Genomic DNA, 19965 nt, shown 5'->3' with positions numbered 1-19965 from the left:
ATATAGGCCATAGTGCTATAGAATTTTTTTCGGGATGCAATTAATTATATTTTTATTCTTAGTATTTTTATCTTTAAGTAAAATAAGAAGCTCAAACTTTTCAGTAATGATAATGGTGTAAAATAAGTAACTTTTGTAACTGAAGAAAAATACGAATTCGTCTGCTCCTCTTTTAGATAGAGAAAAAACACCATTTGTCGGTGGTAGAGCATCTTTAAACCATACTTTTCGACCTGAAGAAAATATCCTCTTGTTTATGAGAAAGTTGAAACTATTATAGGCTATTGAAAAAAGTCGTACGTTAATTTATGTTCGACAAAATGATGGAAACTAAAGTCTGGTGAAAACTGGGAGAGCAAAGTTCTAAGAAGCTTTGACAGAAAAAACTGATCAGAAGAATTTCTTATGAAATGCTAGAGATGAAAACTGGCGAAGCATAAATCTTGAACTTTACAGAATCTTTGAGGTGAAAAACACAGAGGACACATCGATTTTGGAATCCTTTAAAGGCCCACTACCTTTCCAGAGCAAACCATAAATGTTTCTTAAAAACATTAATAACACCAGAAAATATATACCGATGGCCTAAGCTGAGGTTACAACACCACACATATGCACGATTTCCTGCGTAATATATGATAACAGTGGAAAGACATTTCGCTGTTTTGCCATCTAGCGCAGTGATAGTCAACTACCGCGCGGTATTTAGTATGACGGCGGGAAACATAAGACGACCCGCGTTATGAAAATTAACATTTTATTTATTTTCATCAAATTGTTCAGATGGTGATGATACATGTAGTATTAACGGTAAGTTAATAACTTTTGCGACTCTACAAAATTATCGATCTCGTTTTTACATTCCCATTTTAAAAATTAAAAGCCGTTCCGGAAAAGAGCTAGGGGAGCACTTGCAATAAACATCGTAGAATTCTAGAAACTTATTGTAGATGAGCATTGTTCATAAACATTGACAATTTCTATAAACTAAAATTACATATATGGGGATTCATTTGCTATAAACATTTTCAAATTTCTGAAACAAAAACTAGGAGATGTTTGGTAGTAAACATTTAAACATTAGAAAACAATGGTCGTAAACATTGTGGAATTCTAGAGCTAGAGAGCATTGGTCATAAACATTGTGGAATTCTAGAAACCAGTATTAGTACAGCTTTCCGATTCCCTTTACATGAATTCTAAGACTACACCTTACTAGTTCACTAAACGTATATATATGGGTTTAATTTTAACCTATTGCCTCTTTTTATGATTGACAGAGCTAGAGGTAATATCTGACCAAATTGTAGTACCGTATTCGACCCAATAAACGCCCAGGGCGTTTAAAAAATTGAAAAAGTGCTAATGAGACGAAATTATTGCAAATTTATAAGTTTCTGGTCTTTATTTATGCCTGGGCAATTGAAACCAAGGCCTCAAAAATGGGGAGTGGCGCTTATTGGGTTGAATACGGTTTTTGGGGGGTTAAGAATTTGGATTATTTTGGAAATTTGCGATGAAACCTTCTTTTTGACAAAATTGTAAGACCGAAAGAAACAGATTAATTTCTGTGAATGCGCAAATTCATCCAACTTGTTTAAAAATAATTTGTTGCTAAATTACTATGTTATACATTTGTACGTTTGGACGTTCGCTTCTCCTCGTCCCTTTCCTCAGATTTTTCCGACTTCCTACTTTTTGTCTGAAGGAAAACGATTATATGATATGCAGGGCCGTTTTCGTTTATTCGGAACAACCGTTCGACCGTTGGTTAAAGACATTATTTCAAGTATAATACCTAACGGACTTGTAGTTTTTTGATACAGGCCTGCCAGGGCTTTGTCAAGGCTCGTCTGAAAACAATATAAAATCATCAGGTCCGTCTTTAAAGGCCCACTACCTTTCCAGAGCAAACCATAAATGTTTCTTAAAAACATTAATAACACCAGAAAATATATACCGATGGCCTAAGCTGAGGTTACAACACCACACATATGCACGATTTCCTGCGTAATATATGATAACAGTGGAAAGACATTTCGCTGTTTTGCCATCTAGCGCAGTGATAGTCAACTACCGCGCGGTATTTAGTATGACGGCGGGAAACATAAGACGACCCGCGTTATGAAAATTAACATTTTATATATTTTCATCAAATTGTTCAGATGGTGATGATACATGTAGTATTAACGGTAAGTTAATAACTTTTGCGACTCTACAAAATTATCGATCTCGTTTTACATTCCCATTTTAAAAATTAAAGGCCCATTACCTTTCCGGAGCAAATAAAAAGGTTTCTTAAAAAAACATTAATAACACCAGAAAATGCATACCGATGATCTAAAATAAGGTTACGACACCAAAGATATGCAAGATTGCCTGCGTAATATATGAAAACAGTTGAGAGTGAATTCGGTGTTTTGCCGTCTGGCGCAGTGATAGTCAACTACCGCGTGGTATTTAGGACGACGGCGGGAAACATAATACGACCCGCGTTATGAAAATAAACATTTTATTTATTTTAATCAAATCGTTCTGAAGGTGATGATAAATGTAGTATTAACGGTAAGTTAATAATTTTTAGGACTCTACAAAATTATCGATCTTGTTTTACATTCCCATTTTAAAAATTAAAAGCCGTTTCGGAAAGGTAGTGGGCCTTTAAAAGCCGTTCCGGAAAGGTAGTGGCCCTTTAATTAATAAACAAACAACTACACTGTACATGTAGGACCAACCAGTCAAACCGTATAATCGAAAACGGCCCAGGTAACGTTGTTTGATAAATGTGACATATAGAAGTAATGATGATGTTAATTACATACGTGTATGTATTATAAGTCCGCTAAACCTGCCTATATTATTAGGCTTTTAAAAAAATGCTCTAGGCCTAATATATAACAAAAAAAACTAAAAAACCCAACCTAATGATATAGGCAGGTTTAGCGGACTAATGTATTTTATGTGTGGATGAATGATATGAAATGCCCATAATCTTGTACGGTAAAATATACATTGTATATACATGTACATACGTAGACTAATCCAATAATATTAGATCTCGATATTGAGAAACTTCTGATGTGCAATACCGAGTTAGACACGACGTGTCGACGTAATGCCTCTAACATTGTTGGAGTAACATATAACGTTAGTTAGTTAGTTTGTTTGATTAATTAACGTCCTATTAACAGCTATGGTCATGTAAGGACGGCCACCCATGTATGCAGTGCATGTGTGTATGTTGTGCGAGGTGCATGTTTTGGGAGACTGCGGTATATTCGTGTTATGTCTTCTTGTATAGTGGAACTGTTGCCCTTTTTTTAGTGCTATATCACTGAAGCATGCCGCCGAAGACACCAAGCAACACACCCCACTCGGTCACATTATACTGTAACGTTAGACTAACAGTGAATTAAAGTTTGTTCAAGATTGCGCTCTATTGTTTCTTACTGAAAATCTATCCGACATATTGTATATTGACTAGATATTTCAAACATCTATTAAAAAGGCCGAGCCTGTCAAAACCTATAAGTCATTTATATTTTTATCTCGACCGACACGTGTGCAGACGACTCAAGGGAAATACCCATGTCACGTGACCAAAATCGTCCAATGAAATTCAGCCTAATTCACTTCCGGGTGAAGTGAAACTAGAAAACAAACGTCAAGCAACATATCGTGAGAAAAGTCATATGTTTATTTTATAGGTTATACCGATATCTTCACCTTGAGAGATGTACAGACGGAACGTAAGTATTTCAAACGTGTGAATGTTTTATTCTGTTTCAAGATAAGCAGTTGAATAAGTATGAGGAATTACAGACCTAAAGCAAAGCAAAGATCTTCTGTACACAGTACAATGTACATCTTGTACTTTGTATAAATATGTTCTCGTGTAAGATCGACAAATTTATTGTACTTAAATAACAACGCTAAAGAAACATAAAATGCATTTGTATTGGAAACAGTGTAACAGTATTGCTTTAAATGTATGTGTTACATTGTGTATAATAATCATTGTGCCTACAGCTACATTGTACGTAGACCAGCCAAGGAGCAAATATTAATAGTACAATGATTTATGTACAATGTACACATACTATGTTGAATTTGGTAATTTAAGGCCCCGAGAAAGTGGTCTTGTATAGGTGAGGTGATCGCTATTACAGTTTTTTCTATTAACAATTGACTTTTATCTTTGTTAATTAGTATCCAGGTAACTTTGCCATCACATGTTTTAATAATCAACTTTGTTAATTAGTACCCAGATGACCCTGGAATACACAACATGTCCGGAGACAGACACACTCGTACAACCTTCACAAGGAACTCAACTTTTTTTGAAAGAGTTGGAAATAGCTGTGTTGGAATTCTAGTTGGAATTGTTTTAATTATTGTTGCATCAGTTCTGCTGTTTTATAATGAGGTAATTTGAAACTGTACGCATGTTTTTGTTTCAAGTCAAACGTACCAACAAAAAATAATCAGTGAGTGTTTGTAATGAGGCCGTAAAGAATAAGCAGTTGAAGTACTTTCTAAACAAAAAGTGAAGGCAGTACATATATTTGGTTTTTCTTTTTTAATATTCAATCACTTCAGTCCCTTATTGCATGACCCATGAAACCATATATTCAACATTTCAAACAGCAATAACTCCTTTGATAAAACACCTCTGATAAGAAGTTGGATGATTGAAGAATGTATCATTAATTGTAAATATATAATTCCTTTCTAGGGACGAGCAGTTCAAACTGCTCAATCTCTGGATGAAGGTCTAGCTAGTGTGGTCCCCTTAGATAATACTAAAGTTATAATGGACCATAACAACGGTAAACTAGTTCACCTTACTGGGAAATTATCGACAGATAGAGTAAGTAAAAATAAATATTGAAGAATGCACTTACTATATTCCATCAGATGCAATAGAGAGACTGAATATAATGTTTAAGCATTATAAAAGACGAAACTCCTTATAAATCAATGACATTTCTTTATGTGATTGTGCTTGCTAATTGATGGTGTACTGCATGTTATGTGTTTGATAATAAAATTAAATAATTACAGTTAAAGAACCTGTAAAGGTGAAAGATTTCCACCATAGAGAGATTCAAACAGCTACAGGATTATGTACCCTTGCTGATTTTATTTCTTGGTTTTGTACAGGTGTTGTCAGATTCATCCTATAATATAGCCGTACATGCTGTCCACCTAAAGAGGACTGTAGAGATGTATCAGTGGGTTGAACATCAAAGTAAAACGTAAGAATTTAGAATTTATATTTATAGAGTTACAATTTATTTAATATCATTTATCGTTTCAAATGTGAAATTCCAGAATTGTTTAAAATTATATTTTAAGGCATTTGATATTTGAATTATAGTTTGGAATAATTTTCATTTAAAGTTTTGTTTTGTTTTAGGGAATACAATGAAGGCAGCCATACCAGGACAGAAACTTCCTATAGCTATTGTGAGTGTGATTATCTCCCCTTAGTTGTTGTTAGTTATAAAGGAGCTATTGATTTCTGAGAGAGATAATTACCTCCCTTTGCTTAAGTGTGTTAATGATACCCATATCTTATCAATTTACTGTATAATATGACATTTTCATTGTTTCTGTGGTTGATATGGTACCATGAATATTAAAACAATGAACCATGTTTTATATGTTATTGTTATCATTGTTGCATCACCTAAAACCATGAATATTTCTATCCACTGGTTTAAAGCTTCAAACCACAAAAGAAACTACCGATGAATCTTTTACATTATAGAGTAAATGAAATACAATCTTTGCCATTCACTTTCGTCTTTCTGATCACCTGGTAATTGTTGATGTATGTTACAGCTCAGGAATGGAGGTCTGACCTTGTTAGAAGTGAACAGTTTGATAATGAGTTTAACCATCGAAATCCAACGTAAGTATCACTCAGTAATATGAAATTAAAAGAGAAATAAGTTTTAAGAATGTGATGGTGACCTTCTCCTTCCAGGATTATTAATTTATTGTTACCTTCGCCTTTTGTGAGATAGCAGCTGAGTGGTTATGGTGTTCTGACAGATTACCACTACACCTCCACGTGGGTTTATATCCCATATGTGGGGCAGTTGTTGTCAGGTACTGACTATAGGATGCTGGTTTTTCTCTGATTACTCTGGCTTTCCTTCATCTCCTTAATCTGGCATGTCCTTAAATGATCCATGCTGTTAACATAAAACAAAGAAATGACTTCTGTTGACATCCCAAATTTTAGCTCGCCTCTCGAAGAGAGAGGGGCTTATGGATCGAATCACTTTGGTGTTGGCGTCGGCGTTGGAAATCCCAGGTTAAGGTTTTGGTGAAAGTCTTGAAAAACTGTTATCTGTAAGAAATGACATTGATTTCTACAATAATTTTGGATTATAATTGTTGTTATGGGAATGAACAATCATATAAAGGAGCCAAATGCTTGATTTTGAGAATTTCTAGAAGCCCAACAGGCCGAAATAGCCAGGTTAAAGTTTTGGTGCAAGTGCTGTAATACTGTTATCTGTCACAACTGACATTGATTTCTACAAAAAATTTGAATTATAATTGTTGTGAAGGGTATGGAAAATCACTTATGTGGGGAAAATGCTGAATTTTGAGAATTTCAAGAGGCTCAATGGACTGAAAACTTAAGTTATGTAATGACATTGCTATATTTTATACTACTGGTAAATTACAAGGAACCTGAATTTAATCAACAAAATTCCAGAGGCAAGCTTTGATGTTCTCAAACAGCTCATGTGATAGTGTCTGATCACATCTTCCCTTCTATTATAACACAGATTTGCTGTTCCAAGTTACTATGGTTTTGTTTTTGTAATAGTTCCATGGCCGTACAGTCTAAGACACAGACAGCACACCTGGTGAATGTAGGAGAGTTCCAATTATCTTCAGGTAAACTGCCATTTATAACGTCACAGAGTTAAGTAACCTCAATATCCTAAAATAGAAGATTTATATTCAGTATAATTATATATCTGTATGATGACCTGTTTGATGTACTACATTTTTATCTTGATGTCCATGGCAAGACATCAATTGAAGAAACATGTAGTCTGAATTCGGTTTACTAATCAAAATGTTATAGAACAATTGAAAATACATGTACATGCAAGTTAATAAAGATTCTGCTGTCTTAGTTTCTTCCTCAACTTCCAGCTGTATCACTACCGAAGATAATATGCACAATGTGTTTTTGATTTCCAAAGAATTCTAAATGTCCACAGGTGACATCAGGAGAAATGTTTTACCTGTTTCTATAGGTTTGCAGGTGTCTAAGATCTCTAACTACGAGCAAGTGGATCCAGAGCTAATGATTAAAAGAGGTCATTAAAATCAAGATGTTTTGATTGTTTTTGTAGGTTTGGTGTCGAGGGTCTCTAACTACAAACCTGTGGATCCTGAGCTCATGAACAAACCAGATGAACCTAATGTCCATGTGTTAGATGGAGTATTTATACACAGTATCAATCCAATGAATCCACAGGTAAGCATTAAATCACTCTAACATTGTGAGTAATAAAATGTAGTTAGGGCACCGTCTGTATAAGCACAACAATCGACCAACTACTACCCCTAAACTACTGGAGGGATTTCTACGAACTTGATGGCAATAATCCTTATAAAGTGTTGATATATGTGTGTAATCGATTTCAGAACAAGATACCTCCACATTTAGAGTACATGTATGCCCCTATGTTACAAAATGATTAAACGGCTACTCTCCTGAACTATTGCGGGGATTTCAATGAAACTTTGTAGCAACAATCCTTTACAGTGAAGGTGTGTAATTTATATGGGACTGGGTTATCTCCCCCCTACAGGCTTGTTGAGGTGAGGGGGATATAAGTTGGACCCTTGACAACAGTTCTAGTTTTTTTGTTCACCCCTGTAGCAAAACTTGTAATCTTATACATATAGCAGAAGTTATTGTAAATCCAATGTATTAGATATGATTTCCATGATTTTACATGTTTACAGTGTCTGTGCTATATTTATAAAGGTTGGTGACTTGAGGATAAAGTTTGAGTATGCTGGTCTCAGTGGGGATTCCATGATGGGAGATGCAGAAACTGTAAGTTTTTACGTGGATATTATTTAGAATTTATAACTTATTTCTAAATACAGTTAGCTGTATTAAGATTGCTTTTAATCCTAAAACTTACTTCTGCAATACATATGTAGGATAAAAATGTTGTAATAAGTATGCTTATGAAAAATTGCATAATGTATTGATATGATATTGATACCATATATCTTGTTTGACTGTCTTGTCAAAATATAACCTCTGATTGAACGTATCTACAGGTGAAAGGGTACTTTTTGACCTAATAGTCGCAATTTTCCTGTTGTTTTATTGTAAGCAAGATTATCTCCCCTTTAGGTTAGTATTGTAGCCCGACAGATGGGGAATGAACTGAAGAGTTACACTACTGTGGCAGGGGACAGTCTGGAGCTCCTGTACCCAGGCGCTCTATCTGCCAAGGTAAGACACAGAAAAGTAATTATCTAAACATCAACCAAAGTAATAATAGATAATAGGAACTTTAGAAGTTAAATAGGCTATTAAACTCTAGAAATTAAACTGGCTAACTTAGATGTTAAATAGAATTCTTTTGCTTCTGAAAAGGGATTTTTCTCATTGAGACATTTTTTTCAAATACTGGTGTTTTCTGAGTAAGTAATACTACACAACCTTATATGTATGTAAAATACACATGAACTTATATGAAATATACATTCCTGTGGTTTCCTTTGTTTTAGGCTATGTTTGCCCAAGAGCATGCCCAGAACACCATGGTAACCTGGGCCCTCCGATTCCTTGGCTGGCTTCTCATGTTTGTTGGATTTGGATGTCTGACCAGCATCATCACCACACTGGGTAAGTTCATAGCAACATTGCACAATGACACTTCAAGGTCGTAGGGTCATCATTCAGGGAAAGACTGGAGGTCATTACAGTAAGATCAAGGATGACAAGGTCATTTTACATGGTAATTGGTCTGCCTTACATATATTCTTCTGGTAAGGACATAGGATTACAAGTAACTTTCATGAAAAGGTCACAGAGTGATAATCCTGATAATAACACAGGGTCATCTTCCTTGTTAGTTCTCTAGGTCACTGTCTTGTAAGTTCTCTTGGTCACTGTCTTGTTAGTTCTCTTGGTCATTGTCTTGTTAGTTCTCTAGGTCACTGTCTTGTTAGTTCTCTTGGTCACTGTCTTGTTAGTTCTCTTGGTCACTGTCTTGTTAGTTCTCTTGGTCACTGTCTTGTTAGTTCTCTTGGTCACTGTCTTGTTAGTTCTCTAGGTCACTGTCTTGTTAGTTCTCTTGGTCACTGTCTTGTTAGTTCTCTTGGTCACTGTCTTGTTAGTTCTCTAGGTCACTGTCTTGTTAGTTCTCTTGGTCACTGTCTTGTTAGTTCTCTTGGTCACTGTCTTGTTAGTTCTCTAGGTCACTGTCTTGTTAGTTCTCTTGGTCACTGTCTTGTTAGTTCTCTTGGTCACTGTCTTGTTAGTTCTCTTGGTCACTGTCTTGTTAGTTCTCTTGGTCACTGTCTTGTTAGTTCTCTAGGTCACTGTCTTGTTAGTTCTCTTGGTCACTGTCTTGTTAGTTCTCTTGGTCACTGTCTTGTTAGTTCTCTTGGTCACTGTCTTGTTAGTTCTCTTGGTCACTGTCTTGTTAGTTCTCTTGGTCACTGTCTTGTTAGTTCTCTTGGTCACTGTCTTGTTAGTTCTCTTGGTCACTGTCTTGTTAGTTCTCTTGGTCACTGTCTTGTTAGTTCTCTAGGTCACTGTCTTGTTAGTTCTCTTGGTCACTGTCTTGTTAGTTCTCTTGGTCACTGTCTTGTTAGTTCTCTTGGTCACTGTCTTGTTAGTTCTCTTGGTCACTGTCTTGTTAGTTCTCTTGGTCACTGTCTTGTTAGTTCTCTTGGTCACTGTCTTGTTAGTTCTCTTGGTCACTGTCTTGTTAGTTCTCTTGGTCACTGTCTTGTTAGTTCTCTTGGTCACTGTCTTGTTAGTTCTCTTGGTCACTGTCTTGTTAGTTCTCTTGGTCACTGTCTTGTTAGTTCTCTTGGTCACTGTCTTGTTAGTTCTCTTGTCACTGTCTTGTTAGTTCTCTTGGTCACTGTCTTGTTAGTTCTCTTGGTCACTGTCTTGTTAGTTCTCTTGGTCACTGTCTTGTTAGTTCTCTTGGTCACTGTCTTGTTAGTTCTCTTGGTCACTGTCTTGTTAGTTCTCTTGGTCACTGTCTTGTTAGTTCTCTTGGTCACTATCTTGTTAGTTCTCTTGGTCACTGTCTTGTTAGTTCTCTTGGTCACTGTCTTGTTAGTTCTCTTGGTCACTGTCTTGTTAGTTCTCTTGGTCACTGTCTTGTTAGTTCTCTTGGTCACTGTCTTGTTAGTTCTCTAGGTCACTGTCTTGTTAGTTCTCTTGGTCACTGTCTTGTTAGTTCTCTTGGTCACTGTCTTGTTAGTTCTCTTGGTCACTGTCTTGTTAGTTCTCTTGGTCACTGTCTTGTTAGTTCTCTTGGTCACTGTCTTGTTAGTTCTCTTGGTCACTGTCTTGTTAGTTCTCTTGGTCACTGTCTTGTTAGTTCTCTTGGTCACTGTCTTGTTAGTTCTCTAGGTCACTGTCTTGTTAGTTCTCTTGGTCACTGTCTTGTTAGTTCTCTTGGTCACTGTCTTGTTAGTTCTCTTGGTCACTGTCTTGTTAGTTCTCTTGGTCACTGTCTTGTTAGTTCTCTTGGTCACTGTCTTGTTAGTTCTCTTGGTCACTGTCTTGTTAGTTCTCTTGGTCACTGTCTTGTTAGTTCTCTTGGTCACTGTCTTGTTAGTTCTCTTGGTCACTGTCTTGTTAGTTCTCTTGGTCACTGTCTTGTTAGTTCTCTTGGTCACTGTCTTGTTAGTTCTCTTGGTCACTGTCTTGTTAGTTCTCTTGGTCACTGTCTTGTTAGTTCTCTTGGTCACTGTCTTGTTAGTTCTCTTGGTCACTGTCTTGTTAGTTCTCTTGGTCACTGTCTTGTTAGTTCTCTTGGTCACTGTCTTGTTAGTTCTCTTGGTCACTGTCTTGTTAGTTCTCTTGGTCACTGTCTTGTTAGTTCTCTTGGTCACTGTCTTGTTAGTTCTCTTGGTCACTGTCTTGTTAGTTCTCTTGGTCACTGTCTTGTTAGTTCTCTTGGTCACTGTCTTGTTAGTTCTCTTGGTCACTGTCTTGTTAGTTCTCTTGGTCACTGTCTTGTTAGTTCTCTTGGTCACTGTCTTGTTAGTTCTCTTGGTCACTGTCTTGTTAGTTCTCTTGGTCACTGTCTTGTTAGTTCTCTTGGTCACTGTCTTGTTAGTTCTCTTGGTCACTGTCTTGTTAGTTCTCTTGGTCACTGTCTTGTTAGTTCTCTTGGTCACTGTCTTGTTAGTTCTCTTGGTCACTGTCTTGTTAGTTCTCTTGGTCACTGTCTTGTTAGTTCTCTTGGTCACTGTCTTGTTAGTTCTCTTGGTCACTGTCAGTTCTCTTGGTCACTGTCTTGTTAGTTCTCTTGGTCACTGTCTTGTTAGTTCTCTTGGTCACTGTCTTGTTAGTTCTCTTGGTCACTGTCTTGTTAGTTCTCTAGGTCACTGTCTTGTTAGTTCTCTTGGTCACTGTCTTGTTAGTTCTCTTGGTCACTGTCTTGTTAGTTCTCTAGGTCACTGTCTTGTTAGTTCTCTTGGTCACTGTCTTGTTAGTTCTCTTGGTCACTGTCTTGTTAGTTCTCTTGGTCACTGTCTTGTTAGTTCTCTTGGTCACTGTCTTGTTAGTTCTCTTGGTCACTGTCTTGTTAGTTCTCTTGGTCACTGTCTTGTTAGTTCTCTTGGTCACTGTCTTGTTAGTTCTCTTGGTCACTGTCTTGTTAGTTCTCTTGGTCACTGTCTTGTTAGTTCTCTTGGTCACTGTCTTGTTAGTTCTCTTGGTCACTGTCTTGTTAGTTCTCTTGGTCACTGTCTTGTTAGTTCTCTTGGTCACTGTCTTGTTAGTTCTCTTGGTCACTGTCTTGTTAGTTCTCTTGGTCACTGTCTTGTTAGTTCTCTAGGTCACTGTCTTGTTAGTTCTCTTGGTCACTGTCTTGTTAGTTCTCTTGGTCACTGTCTTGTTAGTTCTCTTGGTCACTGTCTTGTTAGTTCTCTTGGTCACTGTCTTGTTAGTTCTCTTGGTCACTGTCTTGTTAGTTCTCTAGGTCACTGTCTTGTTAGTTCTCTTGGTCACTGTCTTGTTAGTTCTCTAGGTCACTGTCTTGTTAGTTCTCTTGGTCACTGTCTTGTTAGTTCTCTTGGTCACTGTCTTGTTAGTTCTCTTGGTCACTGTCTTGTTAGTTCTCTTGGTCACTGTCTTGTTAGTTCTCTTGGTCACTGTCTTGTTAGTTCTCTTGGTCACTGTCTTGTTAGTTCTCTTGGTCACTGTCTTGTTAGTTCTCTTGGTCACTGTCTTGTTAGTTCTCTTGGTCACTGTCTTGTTAGTTCTCTTGGTCACTGTCTTGTTAGTTCTTCTTGGTCACTGTCTTGTTAGTTCTCTTGGTCACTGTCTTGTTAGTTCTCTTGGTCACTGTCTTGTTAGTTCTCTTGGTCACTGTCTTGTTAGTTCTCTTGGTCACTGTCTTGTTAGTTCTCTTGGTCACTGTCTTGTTAGTTCTCTGTCACTTCTTGGTCACTGTCTTCTTGTTAGTTCTCTTGGTCACTGTCTTGTTAGTTCTCTTGGTCACTGTCTTGTTAGTTCTCTTGGTCACTGTCTTGTTAGTTCTCTTGGTCACTGTCTTGTTAGTTCTCTTGGTCACTGTCTTGTTAGTTCTCTTGGTCACTGTCTTGTTAGTTCTCTTGGTCACTGTCTTGTTAGTTCTCTTGGTCACTGTCTTGTTAGTTCTCTTGGTCACTGTCTTGTTAGTTCTCTTGGTCACTGTCTTGTTAGTTCTCTTGGTCACTGTCTTGTTAGTTCTCTTGGTCACTGTCTTGTTAGTTCTCTGGTCACTGTCTTGTTAGTTCTCTTGGTCACTGTCTTGTTAGTTTCTCTGGTCACTGTCTTGTTAGTTCTCTGGTCACTGTCTTGTTAGTTCTCTGGTCACTGTCTTGTTAGTTCTCTTGGTCACTGTCTTGTTAGTTCTCTTGGTCACTGTCTTGTTAGTTCTCTTGGTCACTGTCTTGTTAGTTCTCTTGGTCACTGTCTTGTTAGTTCTCTGGTCACTGTCTTGTTAGTTTCTGTCACTGTCTTGTTAGTTCTCTGTCACTGTCTTGTTAGTTCTCTCACTGTTTGTTAGGTCACTGTCTTGTTAGTTCTCTGGTCACTGTCTTGTTAGTTCTCTTGGTCACTGTCTTGTTAGTTCTCTTGGTCACTGTCTTGTTAGTTCTCTTGGTCACTGTCTTGTTAGTTCTCTAGGTCACTGTCTTGTTAGTTCTCTTGGTCACTGTCTTGTTAGTTCTCTTGGTCACTGTCTTGTTAGTTCTCTAGGTCACTGTCTTGTTAGTTCTCTTGGTCACTGTCTTGTTAGTTCTCTTGGTCACTGTCTTGTTAGTTCTCTTGGTCACTGTCTTGTTAGTTCTCTTGGTCACTGTCTTGTTAGTTCTCTTGGTCACTGTCTTGTTAGTTCTCTTGGTCACTGTCTTGTTAGTTCTCTTGGTCACTGTCTTGTTAGTTCTCTTGGTCACTGTCTTGTTAGTTCTCTTGGTCACTGTCTTGTTAGTTCTCTTGGTCACTGTCTTGTTAGTTCTCTTGGTCACTGTCTTGTTAGTTCTCTTGGTCACTGTCTTGTTAGTTCTCTAGGTCACTGTCTTGTTAGTTCTCTTGGTCACTGTCTTGTTAGTTCTCTTGGTCACTGTCTTGTTAGTTCTCTTGGTCACTGTCTTGTTAGTTCTCTTGGTCACTGTCTTGTTAGTTCTCTTGGTCACTGTCTTGTTAGTTCTCTTGGTCACTGTCTTGTTAGTTCTCTGGTCACTGTCTTGTTAGTTCTCTTGGTCACTGTCTTGTTAGTTCTCTGGTCACTGTCTTGTTAGTTCTCTTGGTCACTGTCTTGTTAGTTCTCTAGGTCACTGTCTTGTTAGTTCTCTTGGTCACTGTCTTGTTAGTTCTCTAGGTCACTGTCTTGTTAGTTCTCTTGGTCACTGTCTTGTTAGTTCTCTTGGTCACTGTCTTGTTAGTTCTCTTTGTCACTGTCTTGTTAGTTCTCTTGGTCACTGTCTTGTTAGTTCTCTTGGTCACTGTCTTGTTAGTTCTCTTGGTCACTGTCTTGTTAGTTCTCTTGGTCACTGTCTTGTTAGTTCTCTAGGTCACTGTCTTGTTAGTTCTCTTGGTCACTGTCTTGTTAGTTCTCTAGGTCACTGTCTTGTTAGTTCTCTTGGTCACTGTCTTGTTAGTTCTCTTGGTCACTGTCTTGTTAGTTCTCTTGGTCACTGTCTTGTTAGTTCTCTTGGTCACTGTCTTGTTAGTTCTCTTGGTCACTTGTCTTGTTAGTTCTCTTGGTCACTGTCTTGTTAGTTCTCTTGGTCACTGTCTTGTTAGTTCTCTTGGTCACTGTCTTGTTAGTTTCTTGTCACTGTCTTGTTAGTTCTCTGGTCACTGTCTTGTTAGTTCTCTTGGTCACTGTCTTGTTAGTTCTCTTGGTCACTGTCTTGTTAGTTCTCTTGGTCACTGTCTTGTTAGTTCTCTTGGTCACTGTCTTGTTAGTTCTCTTGGTCACTGTCTTGTTAGTTCTCTTGGTCACTGTCTTGTTAGTTCTCTTGGTCACTGTCTTGTTAGTTCTCTTGGTCACTGTCTTGTTAGTTCTCTTGGTCACTGTCTTGTTAGTTCTCTTGGTCACTGTCTTGTTAGTTCTCTTGGTCACTGTCTTGTTAGTTCTCTTGGTCACTGTCTTGTTAGTTCTCTTGGTCACTGTCTTGTTAGTTCTCTTGGTCACTGTCTTGTTAGTTCTCTTGGTCACTGTCTTGTTAGTTCTCTTGGTCACTGTCTTGTTAGTTCTCTTGGTCACTGTCTTGTTAGTTCTCTAGGTCACTGTCTTGTTAGTTCTCTTGGTCACTGTCTTGTTAGTTCTCTTGGTCACTGTCTTGTTAGTTCTCTTGGTCACTGTCTTGTTAGTTCTCTTGGTCACTGTCTTGTTAGTTCTCTTGGTCACTGTCTTGTTAGTTCTCTTGGTCACTGTCTTGTTAGTTCTCTAGGTCACTGTCTTGTTAGTTCTCTTGGTCACTGTCTTGTTAGTTCTCTTGGTCACTGTCTTGTTAGTTCTCTAGGTCACTGTCTTGTTAGTTCTCTTGGTCACTGTCTTGTTAGTTCTCTTGGTCACTGTCTTGTTAGTTCTCTAGGTCACTGTCTTGTTAGTTCTCTTGGTCACTGTCTTGTTAGTTCTCTTGGTCACTGTCTTGTTAGTTCTCTTGGTCACTGTCTTGTTAGTTCTCTTGGTCACTGTCTTGTTAGTTCTCTCTTGGTCACTGTCTTGTTAGTTCTCTAGGTCACTGTCTTGTTAGTTCTCTTGGTCACTGTCTTGTTAGTTCTCTAGGTCACTGTCTTGTTAGTTCTCTTGGTCACTGTCTTGTTAGTTCTCTAGGTCACTGTCTTGTTAGTTCTCTAGGTCACTGTCTTGTTAGTTCTCTTGGTCACTGTCTTGTTAGTTCTCTTGGTCACTGTCTTGTTAGTTCTCTTGGTCACTGTCTTGTTAGTTCTCTTGTCACTGTCTTGTTAGTTCTCTGTCACTGTCTTGTTAGTTCTCTTGGTCACTGTCTTGTTAGTTCTCTTGGTCACTGTCTTGTTAGTTCTCTGGTCACTGTCTTGTTAGTTCTCTTGGTCACTGTCTTGTTAGTTCTCTTGGTCACTGTCTTGTTAGTTCTCTTGGTCACTGTCTTGTTAGTTCTCTTGGTCACTGTCTTGTTAGTTCTCTTGGTCACTGTCTTGTTAGTTCTCTTGGTCACTGTCTTGTTAGTTCTCTAGGTCACTGTCTTGTTAGTTCTCTTGGTCACTGTCTTGTTAGTTCTCTTGGTCACTGTCTTGTTAGTTCTCTTGGTCACTGTCTTGTTAGTTCTCTTGGTCACTGTCTTGTTAGTTCTCTTGGTCACTGTCTTGTTAGTTCTCTTGGTCACTGTCTTGTTAGTTCTCTTGGTCACTGTCTTGTTAGTTCTCTTGGTCACTGTCTTGTTAGTTCTCTTGGTCACTGTCTTGTTAGTTCTCTTGTCACTGTCTTGTTAGTTCTCTTGGTCACTGTCTTGTTAGTTCTCTTGGTCACTGTCTTGTTAGTTCTCTTGGTCACTGTCTTGTTAGTTCTCTTGGTCACTGTCTTGTTAGTTCTCTTGGTCACTGTCTTGTTAGTTCTCTGGTCACTGTCTTGTTAGTTCTCTTGGTCACTGTCTTGTTAGTTCTCTTGGTCACTGTCTTGTTAGTTCTCTTGGTCACTGTCTTGTTAGTTCTCTTGGTCACTGTCTTGTTAGTTCTCTTGGTCACTGTCTTGTTAGTTCTCTTGGTCACTGTCTTGTTAGTTCTCTTGGTCACTGTCTTGTTAGTTCTCTTGGTCACTGTCTTGTTAGTTCTCTTGGTCACTGTCTTGTTAGTTCTCTGGTCACTGTCTTGTTAGTTCTCTTGGTCACTGTCTTGTTAGTTCTCTTGGTCACTGTCTTGTTAGTTCTCTTGGTCACTGTCTTGTTAGTTCTCTTGGTCACTGTCTTGTTAGTTCTCTTGGTCACTGTCTTGTTAGTTCTCTAGGTCACTGTCTTGTTAGTTCTCTTGGTCACTGTCTTGTTAGTTCTCTTGGTCACTGTCTTGTTAGTTCTCTTGGTCACTGTCTTGTTAGTTCTCTTGGTCACTGTCTTGTTAGTTCTCTTGGTCACTGTCTTGTTAGTTCTCTAGGTCACTGTCTTGTTAGTTCTCTTGGTCACTGTCTTGTTAGTTCTCTTGGTCACTGTCTTGTTAGTTCTCTGGTCACTGTCTTGTTAGTTCTCTTGGTCACTGTCTTGTTAGTTCTCTTGGTCACTGTCTTGTTAGTTCTCTAGGTCACTGTCTTGTTAGTTCTCTTGGTCACTGTCTTGTTAGTTCTCTAGGTCACTGTCTTGTTAGTTCTCTTGGTCACTGTCTTGTTAGTTCTCTTGGTCACTGTCTTGTTAGTTCTCTAGGTCACTGTCTTGTTAGTTCTCTTGGTCACTGTCTTGTTAGTTCTCTAGGTCACTGTCTTGTTAGTTCTCTTGGTCACTGTCTTGTTAGTTCTCTTGGTCACTGTCTTGTTAGTTCTCTTGGTCACTGTCTTGTTAGTTCTCTTGGTCACTGTCTTGTTAGTTCTCTTGGTCACTGTCTTGTTAGTTCTCTTGGTCACTGTCTTGTTAGTTCTCTTGGTCACTGTCTTGTTAGTTCTCTTGGTCACTGTCTTGTTAGTTCTCTTGGTCACTGTCTTGTTAGTTCTCTTGGTCACTGTCTTGTTAGTTCTCTTGGTCACTGTCTTGTTAGTTCTCTTGGTCACTGTCTTGTTAGTTCTCTTGGTCACTGTCTTGTTAGTTCTCTTGGTCACTGTCTTGTTAGTTCTCTAGGTCACTGTCTTGTTAGTTCTCTTGGTCACTGTCTTGTTAGTTCTCTTGGTCACTGTCTTGTTAGTTCTCTTGGTCACTGTCTTGTTAGTTCTCTAGGTCACTGTCTTGTTAGTTCTCTTGGTCACTGTCTTGTTAGTTCTCTTGGTCACTGTCTTGTTAGTTCTCTTGGTCACTGTCTTGTTAGTTCTCTTGGTCACTGTCTTGTTAGTTCTCTTGGTCACTGTCTTGTTAGTTCTCTAGGTCACTGTCTTGTTAGTTCTCTAGGTCACTGTCTTGTTAGTTCTCTTGGTCACTGTCTTGTTAGTTCTCTTGGTCACTGTCTTGTTAGTTCTCTAGGTCACTGTCTTGTTAGTTCTCTAGGTCACTGTCTTGTTAGTTCTCTAGGTCACTGTCTTGTTAGTTCTCTTGGTCACTGTCTTGTTAGTTCTCTAGGTCACTGTCTTGTTAGTTCTCTAGGTCACTGTCTTGTTAGTTCTCTTGGTCACTGTCTTGTTAGTTCTCTTGGTCACTGTCTTGTTAGTTCTCTTGGTCACTGTCTTGTTAGTTCTCTTGGTCACTGTCTTGTTAGTTCTCTTGGTCACTGTCTTGTTAGTTCTCTTGGTCACTGTCTTGTTAGTTCTCTTGGTCACTGTCTTGGTCAGTCATTCTCCAGGTTGGCCTCAGGATGTCCATATCATTTTCCATCATGTACAATCATATATATATATAGTCATGAGAAGTAAGGTCTCAGGATGGACATTCCTTGTAAGATGAGAAGGTAATTTTATTACTATGGTCATTAGGTCATTTCCTGGCCAAAAAAGGGTTGATATTTTCATTGCATCCTGATAGTATCTAGGTATTTTAAAATGTAATGATATATTATTTCACAGGACAGTATACTGATTTATTATATTACACTAGTGGTTTAATAAATGTATATTTATGTTCTGTTTGTGTTCAGACATATACCATATTGTCAATGCTGTGTAACTTTTACGCCTTACTTTTACTGTTACAGTTGATTGGGTGCCTATAATTAGAAATCTGGTCGCTGCTGGAGTCATGGTGATGAACTTGTCGTTTTCCATCAGTTTGTCTCTAACCGTCATTGCCATTGGCTGGATTCGGTACCGACCCCTTCTTGGTCTCACCATATTGGCACTGGCAGCCACACCTTTCATTGTGTCAAAGTTCCGGCGACAACATTCGGGAACAGCCAGGTATCCATAGCAACAGACATCTAGTTTGTTACTGATTTGGTGCAAAGCGAAGTGATCTCACTTATCTATCTTCTATAAATATTGTTATGATTATTGTCTCTAGACATGTACCAAAGTTACACTAAAACTGACGGCAGTTCATCATCAAATCGTTTACTGTGGTTTTGACGGCAGTTCATCATCAAATCGTTTACTGTGGTTTTGAATTGGAACATTCTGCATTTGTATAAACCACTGACAGAATTCAATATAGAATTTCCTGGTCTGTTTTTGCATATTACAGGGGTATCTACTCTAGATCTTGTAGGTATATGTATTGATTAGCTATTATTTCGTGATTTTCTGTGAAACAAATGATTTATTGATATCATCACAAACACATGACATAACAATGTCTACCAGTAAGGGCAGCTAGCAATGTAATATGCAAATACAGAATACATGGTACATCAAGAAAATTAAATTATATTGATTGTTATCAACATTTACGCATTTCTCTTTAGTTACAATGGTAGGCATTAATATGCAGTAACAATGTAGTCAAAATTAACCTTCTTGTTTAATATTTTAGATGTGTGTGTTGGGATATGGTTATATTTGTAGATGTGGTATATATTGGATGTGTATGTACCTAGTAAAAACAGAGTTTCTTTACCTCTGAATGAGCTAATGCATGTTTGATATGTTTGAATTGCTCCCTGTGATAGCAGCCGGTATGTGTTGCGGGGTGATGTATAGAAATCCTGTGTTACATGTATGTGGTGTCCTTCTGTTGTATTTGAAGTCTTTGACCTGTCATAGTGGACTATCATCTTTTGTTTATCTAAGTAAATAGTCTAAGAAATGTTACTTTCTACTAATGATTAACTACGAAAAGAAAAGTAAAATCAAGGTATGGATATACATTTACAGTCAAACCTGTCTATAAAGACCATCAAAGTATGGATATACATTTACAGTCAAACCTGTCTATAAAGACCATCAAAGTATGGATATACATTTACAGTCAAACCTGTCTATAAGGACCATCAAAGTATGGATATACATTTTACAGTCAAACCTGTCTATAAAGACCATCAAAGTATGGATATACATTTACAGTCAAACCTGTCTATAAGGACCATCAAAGTATGGATATACATTTACAGTCAAACCTGTCTATAAGGACCATCAAAGTATGGATATACATTTACAGTCAAACCTGTCTATAAGGACCATC

General features: G+C 37.9%; 1 protein-coding gene across 1 annotated transcript; it reads left to right on the top strand.

Moving 5' to 3' along the window:
• Positions 1 to 3615: 3615 nt before the first annotated feature.
• On the top strand, positions 3616 to 18908 carry LOC138304879 (transmembrane protein 43-like). The gene is made up of 12 exons (XM_069245235.1): positions 3616 to 3749; positions 4262 to 4426; positions 4736 to 4870; positions 5164 to 5258; positions 5420 to 5469; positions 5848 to 5917; positions 6851 to 6921; positions 7389 to 7513; positions 8030 to 8101; positions 8411 to 8512; positions 8791 to 8908; positions 18545 to 18908. The coding sequence occupies exons 1-12, from the start codon at positions 3735 to 3737 to the stop codon at positions 18754 to 18756; spliced, it is 1230 nt and encodes a 409-aa protein (XP_069101336.1). The 5' UTR covers positions 3616 to 3734; the 3' UTR covers positions 18757 to 18908.
• Positions 18909 to 19965: the final 1057 nt, after the last annotated feature.

The sequence above is a fragment of the Argopecten irradians genome, chromosome 12 (assembly GCF_041381155.1).
Source record: "Argopecten irradians isolate NY chromosome 12, Ai_NY, whole genome shotgun sequence".
Taxonomy (NCBI): Eukaryota; Metazoa; Mollusca; class Bivalvia; order Pectinida; family Pectinidae; genus Argopecten; species Argopecten irradians.
Note: the sequence above shows the minus strand (reverse complement) of the source record. Positions and strands in the feature narration are given on the sequence as shown.

Bases quoted from the DNA above. Each gene is read 5' to 3' on its own strand.
- LOC138304879 (XM_069245235.1), top strand. The intron at 4,427-4,735 runs GTAATTTGAAAC...ATTCCTTTCTAG, and splicing joins TTCTGCTGTTTTATAATGAG to GGACGAGCAGTTCAAACTGC. The intron at 8,909-18,544 runs GTAAGTTCATAG...TTACTGTTACAG, and splicing joins CAGCATCATCACCACACTGG to TTGATTGGGTGCCTATAATT.